This window comes from Equus asinus, chromosome 1, assembly GCF_041296235.1.
Source record: "Equus asinus isolate D_3611 breed Donkey chromosome 1, EquAss-T2T_v2, whole genome shotgun sequence".
Classification (NCBI taxonomy): domain Eukaryota; kingdom Metazoa; phylum Chordata; class Mammalia; order Perissodactyla; family Equidae; genus Equus; species Equus asinus.
In genome coordinates, this window is record NC_091790.1 from 162,689,613 (window position 1) to 162,709,200 (window position 19,588).

The 19,588-nt window shown below is 34.7% G+C and overlaps 1 protein-coding gene across 4 annotated transcripts in view; it reads right to left on the minus strand.

Moving 5' to 3' along the window:
• NT5C3A (5'-nucleotidase, cytosolic IIIA) overlaps nt 1-19,588 on the minus strand; it is a 52,497-nt gene that overhangs the window by 4,961 nt on the left and 27,948 nt on the right. The window contains exons 1-6 of one of the 4 annotated variants that reach the window (XM_014838751.3): nt 15,351-15,736; nt 10,974-11,038; nt 4,933-5,031; nt 3,851-3,920; nt 2,427-2,473; nt 1,350-1,435 (exon numbers count right to left, since the gene is read on the minus strand). In XM_014838751.3, coding sequence (XP_014694237.1) covers nt 1,350-1,435; nt 2,427-2,473; nt 3,851-3,920; nt 4,933-5,031; nt 10,974-10,976 — 305 coding nt within the window. In that variant the 5' untranslated portion in view covers nt 10,977-11,038; nt 15,351-15,736. Of the gene's footprint in view, nt 1-1,349; nt 1,436-2,426; nt 2,474-3,850; nt 3,921-4,932; nt 5,032-10,973; nt 11,039-15,350; nt 15,737-19,588 lie in introns of those variants that run through there. The other 3 variants (XM_014838750.3, XM_014838749.3, XM_014838747.3) reach the window with 3 other exon arrangements.

The window sequence follows — 19,588 nt, forward strand, 5'->3', positions numbered from 1 at the left end:
CAAGTCTAACCTCTTCAACAGTTCACACCTTAAACGCTGATTTAGTGTGCAAGGTATTCAGGTTAGGTAATGGAATAATGAAGACAAATAACATCATTCCTGGTCTCTTAAGATTCTAAAACCACAAGTTATTGCTTCTCAAATCAAAGCATTCTCTAGTCCTTGAAATCTTCCTCAAATGGAATGGCTCCAATTCCTGTGATTATCTCGGTGGATTCCTCAGACACACTCTAAGTTCGTCAACATTTCTCTTAACAGGATTTTCCCAGGACTCAACACGATGCTTTCAGTGTGGTCTGCTTGGAATGCTGCATTTCGATTAATGCAACAACATCAGAGTTCAGTGTCTCAGTAACTATGACATCCAATGGCTCCAACTGAGTTCAGAGTCAATTTAAATCCCAATTCTTTTTCATTACACATTTAGCCACATCTTGTCTATATACTTAAAAAAGTTTTTTTATTTTTTAAAGAAACACATCACCTGTTTGAGGAGTGGGAATTTTTTTTTTTAATAGAATACATGCAGCTCTGGTTCATTCATTTTATTTATTTATTTAATTTATTTTTTTTGAGGAAGATTGGCCCTGAGCTAACATCTGTTGCCAATCTTCCTCTTTTTTTTTTCTTCCCCAAAGCCCCAGTACATAGTTGTTTATCCCAGTTGCAAGTCATTCCAGGTCTTCCATGTGGAATGCCACCACAGCATGGCTTGATGAGCAATGTGTGGGTCTGTGCCCAGGATCTGAACCGGCAAACTCCGGGCTGCCACAGCAGAGCTTGTGAACTTAACCACTTGGCCACAGGGCCAGCCCCCAAAAACTTTTTAACTTAAGGTTTAAGTGCAGAATTTTAAATTTATTCCTACTGATCTTCATCTTAAAAAAACAGAACAGGGGCCGACCCAGTGGTACAGCGGTTAAGAGCGCACTTCAGCGGCCTGGGTTCGCCAGTTTGGATCCTGGGTGCAGACAAGGCACTTCTTTGCATGCCATGCTGTGGTAGGAGTCCCACATATAAAGTAGAGGAAGATGGGCATGGACGTTAGCTCAGGGCCAGTCTTCCTCAGCGAAAAGAGGAGGATTGGCAGCAGATGTTAGCTCAGGGCTAATCTTCCTCAAAAACAACAACAACAACAACAACAAAAAAAACCCCAAAACAGAACAAAACAAATTCTAGACTATTAGAGTAAATAGAGAATTGGAGTTGATTTTGTTATATTTAATCACTGATCTAACTCATTGGATAATTTATGAATCTATTTATACACAGTACAGAAGAAAATAAACCATTAGTTCTAACTGTAATGTTATTATATTTTTAACCCTCCCACCACCCAATACACTTACCATTCTACCATATAAGGGTACTTCTCTTCTACTGTAAGCACAGGATCAACTTCAATAGCATAATATTTTTCCTTTAGTTGCAGTAACTAGAAAGAAACAAATATTCATGAAGATTACAGAGTTGTCATTAAGCTGCATCGTTTTATAGAAGGCAAAAGAATACAAACAAGTGTTTTCCATAAACTGCTTTATATAGTAAAGATTAGATCATGAGCACTTAGCTAATGCATATATCGACTAAAGAGCTCTTTGTTGATCATAATTTACATGTAACGAAATATACCTGCAAAAAACCTACCTTTCTTTTTTTAAGTACTTACATGTCAGCAATTCAGTGAAACCCACTAATAATCAAATTATCACTACAAAAAAACTTTCATTCTCGTATGAAAGTATTAATTTGATTTACATTTGGAGACTTATTTTGTTGAAACAGACACAGACACCTACTCAAGTAGAGGATTGAGGCAATTTCCTGATCAATTACGTAAAACCAAAGTACTTTTGTTTTAATTCTCCAGCTAATGTAAGGAAAGACACCAGAATACTTTGGTAATCAATTAAAAGTTTTTTATGTAAATTTTATTATTGTTGTTAAAAAGTTAATAATTTTTTAATATGTTGAGAGCATATCATCCAGACAATAAACCTAACGTTTATTGAGTGTTTACTATGTGCCAGGTATGGCTATAAGCACTTTGGATCCATTCTTGTTTTTTTTTTTTCAAAGATTGGCACCTGAGTTAACAACTGTTGCCAATCTTCTTTTTTTTGCTTTCTTCTTTTTCTTCTCAAATCCCCCCAGTACAGAGTTGTATATTTTAGTTGTGGGTCCTTCTAGTTGTGGCATGTGGGACGCCGCCTCAGCATGGCCTGACAAGCGGTGCCATGTCCGCGCCCAGGATCCGAACCAGCGAAACCCTGGGCCGCCAAAGCAGAGCACGCCAACCTAACCACTCGGCCACGGGGCTGGCTCCAGGGATCCATTCTTGTTGGTGTGAATGAACCTGAAGAAATTCTCAGGCAAAAAGGGGTAATGAAGTTTTTGAGTAACTCTGGATTACTGTTTGTGTTTACCTTTTTTCGACATTCATCAGTAACCAGCTTACAGTTGTCAATGATATCTAAAGAGAGAAGGCAAACAGGCATTAAAAGTAATACTCTGATTGATGCTACCACTACTTTAACTTAGTATTTTTTTTTTAAGTTTAAATGCCAAGTCAACTATCACGGTCATTACAACTTTTGGTCTTAGTGCTGTAATTCACAAGGCATTGCTAGAGAACCTAATGGTTTTAATATCCAAAGTTTAGCGGTTGTTTGTTTACACCACTGAGCTAGATAATTCAAAGTCTTCACTGTGAATTGTATACTAACTGGTCCCTTTTTCACCTTCCATTTTAATGAAATAGAAGCAAGGAATACATCCTTTAAATATACTTTTTTCTTAATAAAAAGTTAATAAACAATGTGAAAACCTGGAAAATCCAGATTATTGTAAAGAAAACAAAATTACTCATAATTTTACCATTTAATAATAAATTACTAAAAATATTTTACTGTATTTCCTTTCAGTCTTGAAGTTTTACGCATATCAGTTAGATAAGAGATTAAACCAGATCTGTAATTTTGAACTCTGCTTTCTTGTTCACTTCAAATTGTAGTCTGTGTTTTTTCCATACAGTTCAAAGCTCTCCATGAATATCATTCATAATGGTTCTATATTCTGTTATGTGGGCATGACACTAGTTATACCATTTCCATTGTGTAAAACTTTTTTGGTTGTTTCCAAGCTTCTGCTATTGTAAATAATTTTATGTTGAACTTAGTTACCACTATTTTTGTGAATAAAGTTTTTTTTCCCTACATTTGGGATTACCTGATTAGAAATTCTCTCCAAAGAGGAATTCTTGGGCCAAAGGGTATGATTTTTGTGGTTTTTATGTAAATTATCAAAACAATTTCTCAAATCACACATATACCAGCAGTAAATGAGAAGGCTTATATCATGGCTTCTTTGTCAAGTTGAAGAGTATTATTTTAAAAATTCATTGCTAATTTAGAAAACAAAAAGGTGTATTATCCTAGCAACACATTTTGAGATTTATTTAATAACTTTTCTTTCGCTTATATATAAATGACACAAAAATTTAATAACATTCCTAGAAAATACAGAATATTTGATAAATGCTGTTTCTTTAGGTTAATTGAAAGTTTAAAATCCATTTAAATATTCTTGAAGAATGAACAGAGTACATTTAGAGCGAAAAATTTCAGAAGTCTTCATTCCTCCTGCAACCAAAGCCATATATGAAAATAGCCACTTATGTAACATGGGGGGGGGAAAAGTCCTCAAAATATAATAAGAAAAAAGCAGGTCCCATCATTTTCAATGTCCAAAAAGGGAAAAACCTGCAGTCAATCTCATAGATAATATAGGTAGAAAAGGATCTTAAAATAATGATTATGTTGATGAATTTGATTATGAATGCCACACTTACTATGACACGTTGGGCATCTTTTCCCTTCATAGGAAAATCTACTCAGTGTCATATCAAAGTCTGTTATTATCTGTAAGAAAAGAGAAAAGGCATTACAAAAACACAGCCACCAAGGCCAGACGTCCTGCGCTTCCTCGAGGCCTGGGACTGTGCTGGGTCCCCGTCTCCCACTGTACATATTCCCTCCACTGAGCTCTCTGATGCAGCTCCTGTATAAAGCCCTGAGAGTTACCTTATCTACAAGGTGATACCTCAAGTGCCCTAGCACTGGCACCAAATAAAATCTGAGTCATCAGTACAGGAGTTTGAAATCACAGGTGATATGGTTACTGTTCTCGAGAGAGAGAAAACATTGCACAATTTCAATCGATTTGGTCAGTGTACAAAACTGCAGCAGAAGCAATTAAACTATATGAAGCTCTCAGTTACTGATAGTGCTAGCTTCTCGATTTAACTTGTCTACTTAGGGAACTATACCAATGAACAAACGGTACATGGCAATAGTTTACCAGCTCTGGAAATTTAGGAGATTGGGTTAAGCGCTTTTTCAGAAATGTTTTAAAAAAGGAGTAATTTTTTTTACTGAATGTCCAGATTGTTGATTTGATGTACATTTAAAAATTTCTTTAAAAAAAGGAGAGAATTAAAAAAAAATCAGTTATCCCCTAATAAAGTTACATCTTAATTTGACCTACTGTAATTTATTTAATTAAAATATGAAAGAGCAACTTGAAACTGTACACTTTTTCAAGAATAATATTACTACTAATATTATTAATAGTAATATTATTCTTAAAATGGCTTAATAATTATGCAAAGCACTGGCTAGCTTAGAACTTAATATTAAAGAAAAGCTAAATTTATTTCAAGGATATTACTATTTGTTTGTTTCCAGTGGGGTATTCTGTGTATTTTAGGCCAACTCTAGATATTATCTTTTAGATTTTACATTCCAAAAGGATAGGTAAAACTTGTCTATCTAAACTTTCTTTACTCAGATTTTGGCATACATGAGACGCCTGAATCTGCTTGAACACTAAAAATAAGGGCTTAATAATACAGGCTTCTTGATAATTACTCACCTGAAGCTTGGCAGCTCCTCCTTTGATAAGACCACAGATAATTTCTTCTACTCTTGTAGGGTTCTTGATGCGAACTGAACTTTTCTGGAATTCTGGCATCTAAAAACAAAAGGCAATTAATTAACTATTTTAATTTCTCTTTTCCCAGGTTCCTTTGATAGCACACAGAAGCTTATAATATTTAAAGACGTAAAAATGTTGAGGCATTTTTTTGAAAAAGCAAATCACTGTATTAAAATACCATTGATACACACATTTTAAAGCACATCAGTAGTTTCCATCTAGAAGATTAAGACAAAACTGCATTTGTAATATATTACCAGAAAATGTAACTTTTCTAATTATAAAAGTCACGCATGCTTAGCACAGAAACAAGTATGAAAAAGAAAATAAAAATTTCCTGGCATTCTACTACTCAAAGATAAACAAGCAAACATTTTATTTTCCATTATTTCCATTTCTATGATTACAAGTATGCATGAATATGCACATAGTTAATTTCATTACATACTTTTGCATCTGGCTTTTTGAAATTAATATTACTACATATATAGTTATAAAAAACATTTTTAACAGAATTCATTAATCGAAATAAAATCCTCGAATTGAAGGGAGAACATTTGAACTTTGTGATGAAGAGTTTTCTTTCTTTCTTCTTCTTCTTTTTTTTTTTTTTGCTGAGGAAGACTGTTGCTGAGCTAACATCTGTGCCAATCTTCCTCTACTTGGTATGTGAGCTGTTGCCACAGCATGGCTGCCACTGAGTGGTGTAGGTCCACACCTGGGAACTGAACACCGGCCACTGAAGCAGAGTGCACTGAAGTGAACCACTAGGCCACAGGGCTGGCCCCAAGAGTTTTCTTGTAAGAATCTTTCTGCTTAAGATTTAGCTTGTATTCATATTTACATTTTAAAAAATTTCTTAGCAGAAAGGAAACAAATATGACATGATTATTCTCCACAAGTTTACCTTTGTATGGATAATTTAAATATATTTAATATATTTAATTTCACAAGTTTCTTAAAGATCTTCGCTCCTTTATTGTACTACATCCCAAATAACTTCATTGTTCTTGGCACAAATTTTACAATGGATTTATTTCAAGTTAAGACAACTACTAAAAAGTATTAGACCACCTGGGCTTAGGCTGTTCCTAGGCTAGTTTAGGCAGGCTTTAGTGGTGCTCAACAATTTAATGTTAAATATAGTTTCTTTTTTCTATCTTGTCACAGACAGGATGAAACTGATCAGAGTAAAAGCATAAGCACAGTGCTCTTCCAGCACAGGCACAAGAAGCCTGGGGAAGGAAGTTATGGATCACTTAATCGTCAGCTCACAGTATAAAAAGACAATAACAGAACCTCAAACCAAGGTTCTATACTGGGTTGTACCCTATAATCTTTATTTATTTTATATGGCATTATTCTGGGTATGTTATCACCAAGATTAACAAATTTCATGTGTGTTATGGACACGGTTATGAAAAATTCCCTAGACCTTACATCTTTGCTGAAAGAGAAACTGACCATGTAAGTCTATCAGGTTCCATGTTGTCTCTACATAATGGACAAAATTAGACAATTGGAAAAAGGCTAAAATGTTTTCCTAAGACTGGAAGATGATTATAGAAGCATACTGGAAAGAGAAATGCTAACATTACAATTTTCTCCACGAATGAAGACTTGGATGTACAATACACTTAATTATAGAAAGCCAAATTTAAAGAGGATAGTATGCAACTAACCTGCACACAGTGACCCTTTTAACTTAACTGGACTTTAAAAGGTTTCAACAGAATAAAGAAGGTTATCTAAATATTTATTTTATAGTGATTTTTCAATAGATGAGAAAAGCAAACAGGCACTTGTTCCTACATTCCTGTTTTTCACTCATTAATCCACTCATTTCTTAACAAAATTCCTACCATGTGTCTACTCTGGTCAGACACCAGATGCAGAGATATGAGGACGAGCAGTACTCACACTGTTTTCCTGATGAGTTTTAGGAACCACTGCTGTCTTGGAGCATCACTTCGGTAGCTCCCTTACAAACACCTTAGCTAGTAAGTTCATCTCCTAACAACTGAACCCTGCTTTTACCTCTGCCTTAACTGGAAGATGCATAGGAATCAGCATTTGATGGATTCAGTAACTAACCCATTATCGAGAGTAACAGAGGATATATGTCACTGGCTAAATTTTCACCAAGGAAATCAAACATTTTATATCAGTGTGTCCATAGTGAGGAAGATGTTCTGCCTCAAATTAATCACCTTCTACAATACATGTGATTTTAAAAAGCCATATTTAAATAGGATAGAATAACCTGTTTCAGGCAATGGAAAGGAGAAGAGCACCAAGGACACTTCAAAGCAGGCTGGTTTGTGCTAGGCTAACAATATTAGAGTGGTTTCCTTTACATCACTGAGCCATCACAGTGGCTGGAGGCAGTGGTACCCCTGCTTCTGCACAACCGTTCATTTTCGGATAAAAGAGTAGTGAATAACCAAATAGCACCAGAGTGAAAGAACAGTGATGGAAACAGATGAAAGAGCAGCGAATTCCTCCAGAGAACACAACAGGATGGAGGACATAGCTGTAAGAATATAAACATGATAATTATATCTGCCTTGAGTTACATGGTAATACACTACACCCCTTCCACAATACACATACACTGTCACTATAGTATATGATAAATACTTCTCAGGAACATGAGATATTGGGCTTTTTACTCAACTATTTTAAAATGCAGCCTAAGAAATGTAATTTTAAAATACGGTATGAAATGTGTCAAATATCGGACCATTAAGAAGCACACTGCAGGAGTGTGCATTTCATCATACATCACAGACTTTTGTTACCTCCTCAAGTCCCTTCTTCCAATCTCCTCTTGGACAAAAATACACCTGTCTGGCGGCACATAAAATAACAATACTTCAAATTTGAAGGGTAAGTTATTCTGAATTGTCCAAAAACTTTTCATTTTGATTATGACACAATTTTATGGAAAATAAACAAAGGACTAAAAATTTCCATCATTTGTGAACAAAGGAAAACAAATTCATCCTATAAGACCATACTGTAAAACGGTGGGGAAGGAGCAAAGTTTTCCTAACGAGAACCAGGGTATTTTGGTTGATCGGAGCCGAATCTGAAGCAACACTAAAGATAACTAAGAAAAAACTAAAATATATTTTATTCTGGCTGATTAATATGCTGTATTTATATAGATGAAATGAACTCTACTTCCATATTCAAAAGGCAGTGATTTCTAAAGAAGTTGATTTCAAAGTTATACAGTTTCATTCACAACTCTAGAGCAGATTAGATTATTTGATATCTTGTGGATACATTGAGACAAGATATAAGTGAGTATATGCATGGTATAGTCAGAAAAGTATCCTAATGGTGTTTACCTGGATTCTTCTGAAAATGGCCCACATAAAAATTAGTTTAAATTACTTAATAATGTCTGTCTGAAGCTCTCAGGGGAAATATTTTTTGTTTTCCAATGTTCATATTTGGTACAAGCAAAAGATTTCATTACATTACATTCATTGATACAAAGGAGTGGGCAATACAATTTTTATTTAACTACATAAAAAGTATAGATTTAAAACCACCTATTCAGACTGGTACATTTACTCACATACATAGATGATTCTATAATTTATTTGGAAGATTAGGCATTACTAAATTTTAGTGATAGCCATTTCCTCCTGCCTATCACATATCTGGCCTGTCTCCACATTAAGGTAATGTAGGCCAAATTCTTTCATTCATTCACCATATGGTCGTTAAGTGTAAGGCACTATGTTAAGCAGCTCTGTAAGGGATACAGAAGTTTTAGTAAGATACACATCTTATACCCGACGCATAGTCTCTAATGTGGATTGTAATACAGGAACCCAAACAACTAATACATTGCCAAGATGTCCGGATAAAATTCAAGAGGAAAAGAAGAAACTGAGATTACTTCTGCTGGGGCCAAAGAAGGAGGAGCCAACTGAGGTAGGTTTTCAAAGAAAAGCAGGACTTGGATATGCCAAGACTGGGGAGGAGTCAAAGTGCAGGGTCTAACGTGGGAAACGAACAAAGAGCTCTGTTTGTCTGGAACTTGAGTGTACATGGAGAAGAGTGTGTGTGAAGTCTGGAAGGAGAGATGTGGAGCCAGGTCGTGAGACGTTAAGAATAACATCCTATTATAACCAAGGTTATCTCAATCAAAAATAAAAAAGAGTAACATCCTAAGAAGCTGTCAACTTAAAAGATGTATCAACATTTTTAGAAAAGCAAACCCAAGGTATAAATGGTGTAAATTAATGCAATGATAGTAAAAAATACATTAAGTACGTATCATCTTTTGGCTTGTTGTCTTCCAACAGTCTTTTTGTGGGTTGACTACATTGTTATTTGCTTTTAAAGGAGACACATGTTAGAGGGTTCTGGGACCCAGGTTAACAACAAATTATATGGAAAACATTTCTATCTCACTTATATTCATTTTGGTAAAAAAAAAAATCAACTTAAACAAGAAAATAATTTTAGACTGATTTAATTCTACATATCAGAGATACATGTTCACTACCAATAAATCAAAGGCTAATCATGCAATGGATGTAAAGATCATGTCTAGGTATTAGGTTGAATCATCTGAAACTGCCAATATTGGACTATGTTTGACACATAAAGAAACAGCAATTTCATATGCTTCATCCTAATAGCACTAGCCACACTCATGACAGCTTACTCAGCACTTTTGAGTCAGCTTTCAGCTCCCACTATACACTGGATGAGGAAAGTTACAGCTGCACAAGAGATTAATTGTGACACAAGGCTATCTGCATGCTAAGTCAGGTTCTATTTTATAGGCTCAAACCAGAAAATGAAAGCTAGAGAGAAAGAGAATGACAAACAGAATGAAAAAATAGAAGGAGGAGGAGAAGCGGCACAATGACAAAAAGAACAGAACAGAAAATAAGAAAGAGATCATGGAGCAGTTGTCTTCTTTAAAAGAGAAGGAGAAATTGTGATCTTTAGGATTTTCATTGTGACTATGGAGAATGGATATAATTTTTTCCAACACATATAAATAAATGCTACTTACACAGTTCAAACACTCACTAGCATAATACGGGAGATTAACGTTTACTGAGTGCTTCCTATGTGCTATTAGGCACTTTACATTCTTTTCCATTAAATATGAATAAGAACATTTCAGTTATAAGATGAATAAGGTCTGAGGATCTAATGTATAACATGGTGACTATAGTTTATAACACTATTGTATAACTTAAATTTACTTAAAAAGTAGAACTTAAATGTTCTCAAAGAAAGAAAGGTAAATATGTGAGGTGATGGATGTGTTAATTAGATGGGAGGAATCCTCTCACAATGTATGTATATATCAAATCATCACATCGTACACTTTAAATATCTTACAATTTTATTTGTCAATTATACCTCAATAAGCTGCAAAAAAAATAAAAAGAACATTAGGTTGGTGGTTTCATACCCATTTCTTAAAGGTGAGATTTTTGCCCTCATTCAAGGGCATCACAGCTATTAAGGACTGAGTTAAGATCTGAAGCCAGTTCTGACTCCAAGGCCTGCATTTTTCCTGCTTCTTCTAATGTGTATAATGCAATAAACTCTACTGTTGTACAAGAAATTTTTTTTATTTAAATGCTTGTCATTTTAATTCAGAGGCCTGAAAGATAAGATTAGAGAAAACATCTGCTGTATGATTTAAGTGTGTTGTAGCTGTGCAAGGAAAACTTAGCACAGAAAGGAATGGGGTACCATTTTATATGCTGAGAAACAATACAATGCACATTATATTTCAAGCAAAAAAATTTTTCAAAGATAAGTTGAAATTCAATTCAACAAATATTTGAGGTTCTATTGTGTATCATACACCATGAAGAAAGATCAGCATAAAATTACAGTCCCATAATTAATTATCTGGTTAGAGACAGAGGTAAACGTGGTGAAGATTCGCCATTAATAAATGGAACTGGAAATATTCAGATACCCACCATTTTCACATGTACAGCAGAATCCTGATTAGGTATTTCTTGATTATCCAATCTTCTTGATTTTCCTAGGTGATGTCACAGTAAAAGAGAGAGAAAAAAGTACACGTGACACACATACATTTCAGGCTCTTCCTGTATGTTAATGATCTGCTAAGGTGGTACTTTTGGTTTGATTTAAATACAAAGTTATTGAAGGCATCTTTTTTCTTTCCTAAGAAGCTCAGCAAAGATTTTACTCTATCTCACAAAGTTTTGGGTTAAGAATTTTCTATGGAGGGAGCCGGCCCTGTGGCCAAGTGGTTAAGTTTGTGCGCTCCGCTTTGAAGGCCCAGGGTTTCACCAGTTCGAATCCTGGGCGCAGACATGGCACCCCTCGTCAGGCCATGCTGAGGGAGAATCCCACATGCCACATCTAGAAGGATCCACAACTAAAAATATACAACTATGTACCCGGGGGCTTTGGGGAAAAAAAGGAAAAATAAAATCTTCAAAAAGAAAAGAAAAGAATTTTCTATGGAGAATTTGCAGCTCTCCCATAAGAACTTATATGGTGTTAATAAGATTTGAATAAAGAGTTAAAGTGAAGTATATATTTGCAAGAAAATGCTTTATTGCACGAATATCTTATCACCATTTTCTCTACATGTAAAGATAGTTTGTGGGAAAATTAGGCATTACTATTACTAAATCCATGAAGAAACATAAATAGAACGTAAGGAGAAACACAATACACAAAAGTCAAATTTATTCTTCAATTTTCTCATTTTAAAATCTTTAATTTTGTGAAATGATGTGATAAGACTGGAGTTGTGTCTGAATCTAGCATAGTGTCTGCCACGAAACAGGGATGCGATAGCGTTTGTTAACTGATTGATCATTTCAAGAGTTTGGGTGAAATTTATACGTATCTACTTGTTAAGCCAAAAGAAGCAGTTTTTAAAATATCTCATCATTATTCTAAATGTTTTTGTTTTTGCAGTATGAATCTTAGCGAAAATTACTTATTTATTTTTGCTCCTCCTGACTTGACTTTTACTTTATTCTAGGTTAAGTAAAATTTCACTATAATAAAAGCACTATTAAAAAGGACAACTTAGTTTACAGGGAAAAAAATCTGACTTTTTCTCAAACTCTAGTAAGAAAAGTTGGACATCAGATCTCTGTTCTTCATAATTAACTTGTGCTGTAGTAGACCTATAAAATTTTCCCAAATTCGAAAATCCACTTCTTCCTTTCCATTTTAAGTGTATAAAATTGGGAATGTCTTATAAAAAAGTATCCCCTCCACCTCCCAAAGGCTGTTTAGTAAGTTCACGGTCTTATAATTGATGGCATCATAGAGTTAAGTAAACAGTATTTCCAAATAGTAAGATACCTCCAATTTTTCACATCTGAAAAATAATGTAGTATCTGCAGAAGCTTCTATCTATCTCCACTCTATATAACTTATAAAACATTTGATCACCACCCTCAAAATGTAATTACAATGGTAGTTTGGGGGTTAGTCGTCTTTAGATGATTAGGGTCAATTTAAGTAACCTTTCCTTGGTCTCACTTCCTTCTTTCAGTCATGTACCTTAAAGAAGATGTCACAGAAGCTACCTGCAAGCCTGCTTCTTCACTTATAGAAACCAAAGCATACAATATTAAATGCTTAAAGCTTTTCTTTGATGTTTAACATCTGAAAGGGGGTGTAGATTTCTCGGAAGGCCTATTTAAATAGAACCATTTTATTAGCTTAAAAAAGAGGAAGGAGAATGTGGAAAAGTACAGTAGTGTTCACAAAAATACCACATACTTTGAAACATCTGAAAAACCCAAAGGAAAACAATTTAAGCAGTGACGAATACATTTTAATATCCGGGAATCTAAGATCTTTTTGTTACACACAGTCAGGCAGCTCGTTTAGTCTCCACCCCTCACTCCCAAATATGACTCTTTTTGGAGCATTCATCTTTAGTAAAAAAAGAAAAGAAAGGAAAAAAAACACCAGTGTAAGTAGAGAAAAGAGTAATCATCTTTCTCATGGTCTCTTCATATTTTATTTAAACAAAAAACAAAGAGTGATCAGAAATTTGATAACAGCCAAATTGAGGACATTAGTTTTGATAAGTAAACCTAACAGTTTATGGATACTCTGCAAATTTCAACCGGAGATCTCTCATTCTTCCCAATCTTCACTGGCAACCTGACCAGAATTTATCCTTGTTCAAAGATAAACTCATGTAAAGTGACACTGCAGTCCTAATACAAAAGTCACCCCGGCGTCTCTCACTATAAAAGTGTAAAGACGAAGGCATAAATGTCAGCATTCTGGCACTATTCTAAGGAAGACACTGAAAATTAGGGCAGGGTATTTTTAAACCAATAGGCTTGTAAACCTATACTCGGTATATAAAGTTCTGGCTTACTGTGCCAACAGTCATCTGCTGCAGATGCTTCAGGAGAAGAGTTGTTGGAAAAACACATCAAGTGTAGAAGACACGTTCAAAAATAGAAAATAACTACCATTGAACTATAAACTCTCTTCAAAGGAAGTTTTCTGAAGTTTCGAGTCTTTGGAATCTTTAAATGTGGACTGGAAAAAGTGGAAACTGGAAAAGAATTACTTTGTGTGCTCTCACTGTGAGGTTAATAAGGTCGCTACTGTAACAGTGTTCATGACAAGGAATATGTAGGACAAGGCTAAAGACTGAAGCAAGAGGTAAGAATTTCACTTGAATAGCAGAAACTTGATAAGTGAGTTTTAGCTATCGTGGTATTTCATTCTGAGATGATTAACTTTATCTTGAAAAGATATTTACAAATCAATGACTGAAAATTTCTGTGTCTACATGAAAAAAATCTACTTGCCTACATTATTAACTTAAAAATTTGTGATTCTGCTTTAATTTTGATACTTGTAGAAACATTTAAATTACACAATAAGGTAATGAAATTTTGAAGGGCAAACTGTATACTGCTTACATAAGAAAAGGCATGTATCCCATAACACAGACAGGGGATCAGCAACAGTGCTAAACATCCATAATGAATCCATTTGTACTGCACTCTTCCAGCAACCTATATTACTTGCCCTAAGTTTAGGTTTTTAATCATGATACTTTCTTAGAGTGATTAGCACATGTAAAAATCAACCTATAAATTCATTATTTCTATAGTATTGCAAATCAGTTTCTTAGGGCATTTAAATAGTGTTCCCTAATTAGATTTTCAAGGCAGGAGTGGAAAAAAAAAAAACTAGAAAGTGAAACTTTCTCGATACAGACATAAAGCAAAAATGAAACTGAATAGCTAATGATATGAGGGGGAAAGAAGGTAGAAGAAAATAAAAAATAGATTTCAAAGCCTATTTAAAAACTGGCAATTCACAGCAATTTTATTAAACAGTAAAACTTGGCTTCTCAGTCAGAATTTAATGGATTCTTATGAAAATACACAATTTCAGAGCTTAGAATTTATTCATCTATCCCTACTCCCAGTGTCCTAATATCTAATAGTGTTTTTCAAGATGAATCAACCAAGGCCCATGGAAATTAAGTAATTTATACTGATTACCCTTAAGGCTCTCTGAATTTTTCTGCCCTTGAATTTGTCCTAGAACAAGACCATAGGTGGTAAGCAATATCCAGAGATGCAGGGCTTGGATATAGGCTGCCAATAAAACCCAAGTAAACTGCTTTAAGAAACGGTTTCCTGCATTCTCTAATTTTCCTGATTAAAAAAAAAAAAACTATAAAAAATAAGGTAAATTAAATTATTTAAATCTAAGTTAGCTGCAACATTCTAGGCTTTTATAGTCACGTATATGTTTGAATCTTAATTTTCAATACACAATTTGTTATAAGCCTTAGAGACAGTAATCCAGCTTTTATCAATTCATAAAACATACCAATATAATCCCATTCCATGATATGCTGGATAAAGCTCACATGCACAAAATAAAAATTAATCATCTTTATTACTAGCCATATATAACAGTTCCTAATCCTAGGGACACAAAGCATGTAGCTATCAGCAAAATCCAGTCACAGAGCAACTGAATGAACAACAAAATTGAATCTTACAGTGTTTTTTCCCCTTAAAAAGAGATTTCTGAGGGTACTCTGCTTTTTCTTAACATCTACAAGTAAAACAAGAAACTCTTAAAATTAGATCCTATAAATTGTAATTTCTGAGACCCAAGGCACTGCAAAGTTTTACATATTCCTATCTTTGCAAACTATAAAGTTTTGCAGTATACTAGATCACTCTATTTTTACTTCCTTAATCTGTATTTTTAAATGCCTAAAATTTCAACAAGATACTGAACCAAATAAGAACCAGATAAAATTAAACAACAGAAACTCATTTATTACATGAACTGTACACACTTACCCCGAAGGTAACCGGACGGGCTACACCAGCGAAAGAAAATTCTTCCTGTCTGAGAAGTACTTATATAGCACAAGGTGCAGCTGAGGGTGGCTGCAGAAGCCTTCGCTGAGCTTTATGCAAAACAGTCTTGTGACGCATTACTACACAGGGGTTTATTATGCTCCGGGTGACAGGCTTGCTAGCTCTGAGCTAGTCACCAGTCAGTCTGACAGAACATGATCAACTGAAATAATGTGACAGTTGAGAGAAGATAAATCTGTGCTATTAGAGCACTGGCAACTTGCTCCTCAATTTTAACACTTAAAAATACTCCCTTCCTCATCACATCTTTTGGTTGTCAGTAATCTTGTGGTAGGTGCACTTTCCTGTATATTCCACTTCAATACAAAGTAAAAAGGATTATGTTGTAGTTGCCAAGGGTTAGGGGAGGGGAGAATGGGGAGCTATTGCTCAACGGGTACAGAGTTTCAATTTGGAAGATGAAAAGAGTTCTGGGGGTAGATGGTGATGACGGTTGCACAACAATGTCAATGTACTTAAGGCCACCGAACTGTACACCTTAAGCAGAGTTAAAATGGTGAATTTTATGTTATGCATATTTTACCACAGTTTAAAAGAGGTTAGCTCATTTAAGACGTGAAAAAGACATGATGCGTGTAAGTAGTTAATAGAATGTTAATAGTCTTTATTGCAGGGCAGGGGAACTTAAAGTGGTTTTTGTTTTTCTTCCTATTTTCCTACACTGTAAATTTTAACAAGACTATGCATAGATTTGCTAGAAAATCTGAACACAAACAATGAAAACTAATTTTTATGGTTAAAAAATTGAACAAAGTTCCTTTCCTGCTGGAAACAACAGCAGTCAACTGTTGTGAAGAAAAATATTTTTAACTTTTAACGAGAACCAATCTTGCTTTTAACCTGAGTAGTAGGATTGCAATATGCTAATACCATGTATCAGGGCCCGAGAGATAAGTTACGCTCTGGGCTCGGGGAAGCTTTATCACTAGGAACATGGCTAAGCTACACTTATGTAAATAAATTTTTCTATCAGCCTTCTCTCTTCCACGCTCAAGAGAAATCAAACCCGCACAACGTTTCAGTGAGCAAACTTTGTGAAGCAGCATTCTCTATTAAAAACAACACAAAAAATTTAAAAATTGCTTTTAAAAAAGGCCACTAACAAATTGTCCAAACTTGGTATCTCCCAAATGTTAAAAATTTGGCACTGCTATCTTATTTTAGTAAGATGAGAAGACTCACAAGAAAACATTCCTCTAAGAGGAAAATCTTTTATACCCTAGTAACGGAAGCTCAAGGGTAACGAGGTGATCCACTTTGAAAACACTTCTGTATTACGTATGAACGTGATGACTTAACGTCCTGTAATATATTAACATATTAGCAATGAGAAGAATTTTAAAGACATCACTTTGAAAGATGACTCAAGATAAATCATCTTCGACAACAGCAACAAAGAATGCTGTAGTTATAGTTCCATAGCCTTTTTGGAGGGCTATTTAGAAATACTATTAAAGCCTTTAGAAACGTACATTTCCTCGGACACACCAATTTTATGTCCTAAGGAATTTATCCTAAGGAAATAAGGCAGTACACAAAGACTTAGTTTCACGGGTATACACTGCAGAGTTGTTTTATAATACTGGGAAACTGGAAACAACTTAAATACCCAATATCTAAGTGTTTATTAATACAGGAGAGGTAAATAAATTGTGGTATATGCATAAAATATAAAATTATACAGTTCTCAGAAATGATCATTATAAATAGCTAAAATTTACTGTATGTTTACTACGTGCTAGATACTTCTAAGCACTTGACACACCTCAACTCATGCAATACTTATAACCCTGGAAAGTATATGCTATTATTATCCTCATTTTACAGGTGAATAAATTAAAGCTTATAACTGGGAAGGAGCAGAAATGAATTCAAACTCAGGTCTCCCTGACTTCAGAATCCATGCCTGTAATTCACTGGGCAGCACTGCTCTGTGAGACCAACATATACAGATATATTGAGGTGTACATGATCTACTACTGAGTGAAAAAAATTATGAGAGTATCTACAGCAAGAGTCCAATTTTAGGGGAAAATCTTTATATAAGTATAGGAAAGTCTAAAACAGAATACATAAGACAGTATCAGTGATGGGATTAAAGGGTCATTTTTATTTTCTGAGCTTTACTAAATAAATGAGTTCCTCAGGAAATAAAAAATGGCTTATTAAAAACGTTAATGGAGTAGCACCAATCATGTCCATAATTAGAAAAAAATAAAATGAAACCACCACAGCCAGTCAAGTTATGGATGGATTATTTGAAACAATATTTCTAAAGTAGAGCCAGAAGAAAGGAATTCAGCCAGTTTACGCTAAACCAAAACAAAATACTTTATAGCATGAAAAGAACGATGGCTACCATCTTATCAAGAGGGGTGTTTTGGTCTCTAAGGGTAGAACATGGCTTTGGCTCTGCTGGTGTCCTAGTCCAAGGAGAGTACAGAGAGGAACTATGAGCAGTGTCTCCTGCCTATAGGAGACTCTTGCTGCCTTTTAATTCCATCCAGTAAGTGTGTATATGCAATGGTGGTGGGAAGTTGCATCTGATGGGGTGTCCCTCCAGAAAGGACTAACATTTTCGAGCATTTTCTTATTCTGTGTGTCAGAGTTTCAGAAGCATGCAATGGCCCCTTATCTAAATCAATTTAATCAGTAAACCCTTAGGAGAAAAATAATACTTCCTCCTTTATTATAGACAAGGAATCTAAGGTCTGGAGAAGTCATTTATTTCTTATATGACTTAGGTACAAGAACTGGAACTCTCTTTTTTTCTTAGTTTTCTTAGAAACACTGTTTCTAGGCAATAATATACACATTACACTTACAGGAGAGGGCTAGAGATGTCTATGAATAAAGATAATGTTTTGAAACTGTGCCACAGAAAAGGAACCAGGACACAAACAAAGCACTGAGTAAAAGAAAACGAATTCTGTTTCAAATAGCTCTAGGATACTTTTTCTTTTTTGAGAGGGGATATAAAAGATACAGAAGCAAGAAGTGGGAGAGGCAGGATCATTAGCAGCACAATGGACTTTCATCTTTGGACGCAATGACTGGCCCTGTTGCCTTGGAGTTTCCTTACTCATCATAGAAACAGAAATCACTCCTATCACGCCTAGTGCAGACACTAGACCTAAAACTGACACGCCAAAGAGCAGAGAACTTCTCACACAGGACTCAAATCTTTGGAAGATTCTTCTCTCCTTGTAACATTGAAACTGTCTGTCTTTATCAATGGAGAAGGAACTGTCCATTTGTGCTTCCGAGTAACTAGTTACAACTTTTTAGATACTGTCAATTATTTAATCAACTTGAAAAGCTAAAAATGCTCACTTCATATTCTGCCATCAAAAAGTTTCTCAAATTTTTGAATAATGAAAAAACAAGCCCACAGAAAATCAAGTCTATCATGTTAAACATTAATAATTTATTAATTGATGGACTCACTTTGACTTTAATCTTGGGGCAGGGAAGTAAAGGGAATAAACATACTACACATATTAATAGTCGTATGTGAAAGAAATCACTTCATAATCCCACATAAAACTTGTAGTAGGTATAGTTATTTCTCCACAATCCAATCTAAGACTTAACTACTAATTGGCAGTTTACCATAACCCAATTATCCTTCGTCCCTGGAATGTATTTTTCATCTTTAATCAGAACTTGACTGACACCCTAGGAAGTTATTCCAAACAGAACAATAAAGCCACATAAGGAAGACATTTCAGTAGGAGGTGAGATGCAATACTCTCCATAAGGACTCTTGCAAAACTTGTTCCTGCTAATTGCTGCATGACGTAACTAGAAATATGATTTTTTAAACATGCAAAACATCCACTTAGGTATTTGACTTCACTTAAAACTTCTCTGAAGACAACAGTCAACTGACTTCAACACTGCGACTGTTCAAAATAGAACTGAAACCAGGTGCTATGAATGTTTATATGAATATGGTTTAAATGTTTAAGGAGCGAAACCAGAAGAAACAATGAATTATTATATTTTGGAAAAATGAATGACAAGTAAGATTTTCTCATAAGTTTCTTCTCATTTAAAATCATTCCAAAAACTTATCCTATTAGGTGACTATTAGTGAAGTTGATTGCTGCATTTAGGAATTTACACACCATATGCAAACTGAGGAAAAGCTATGG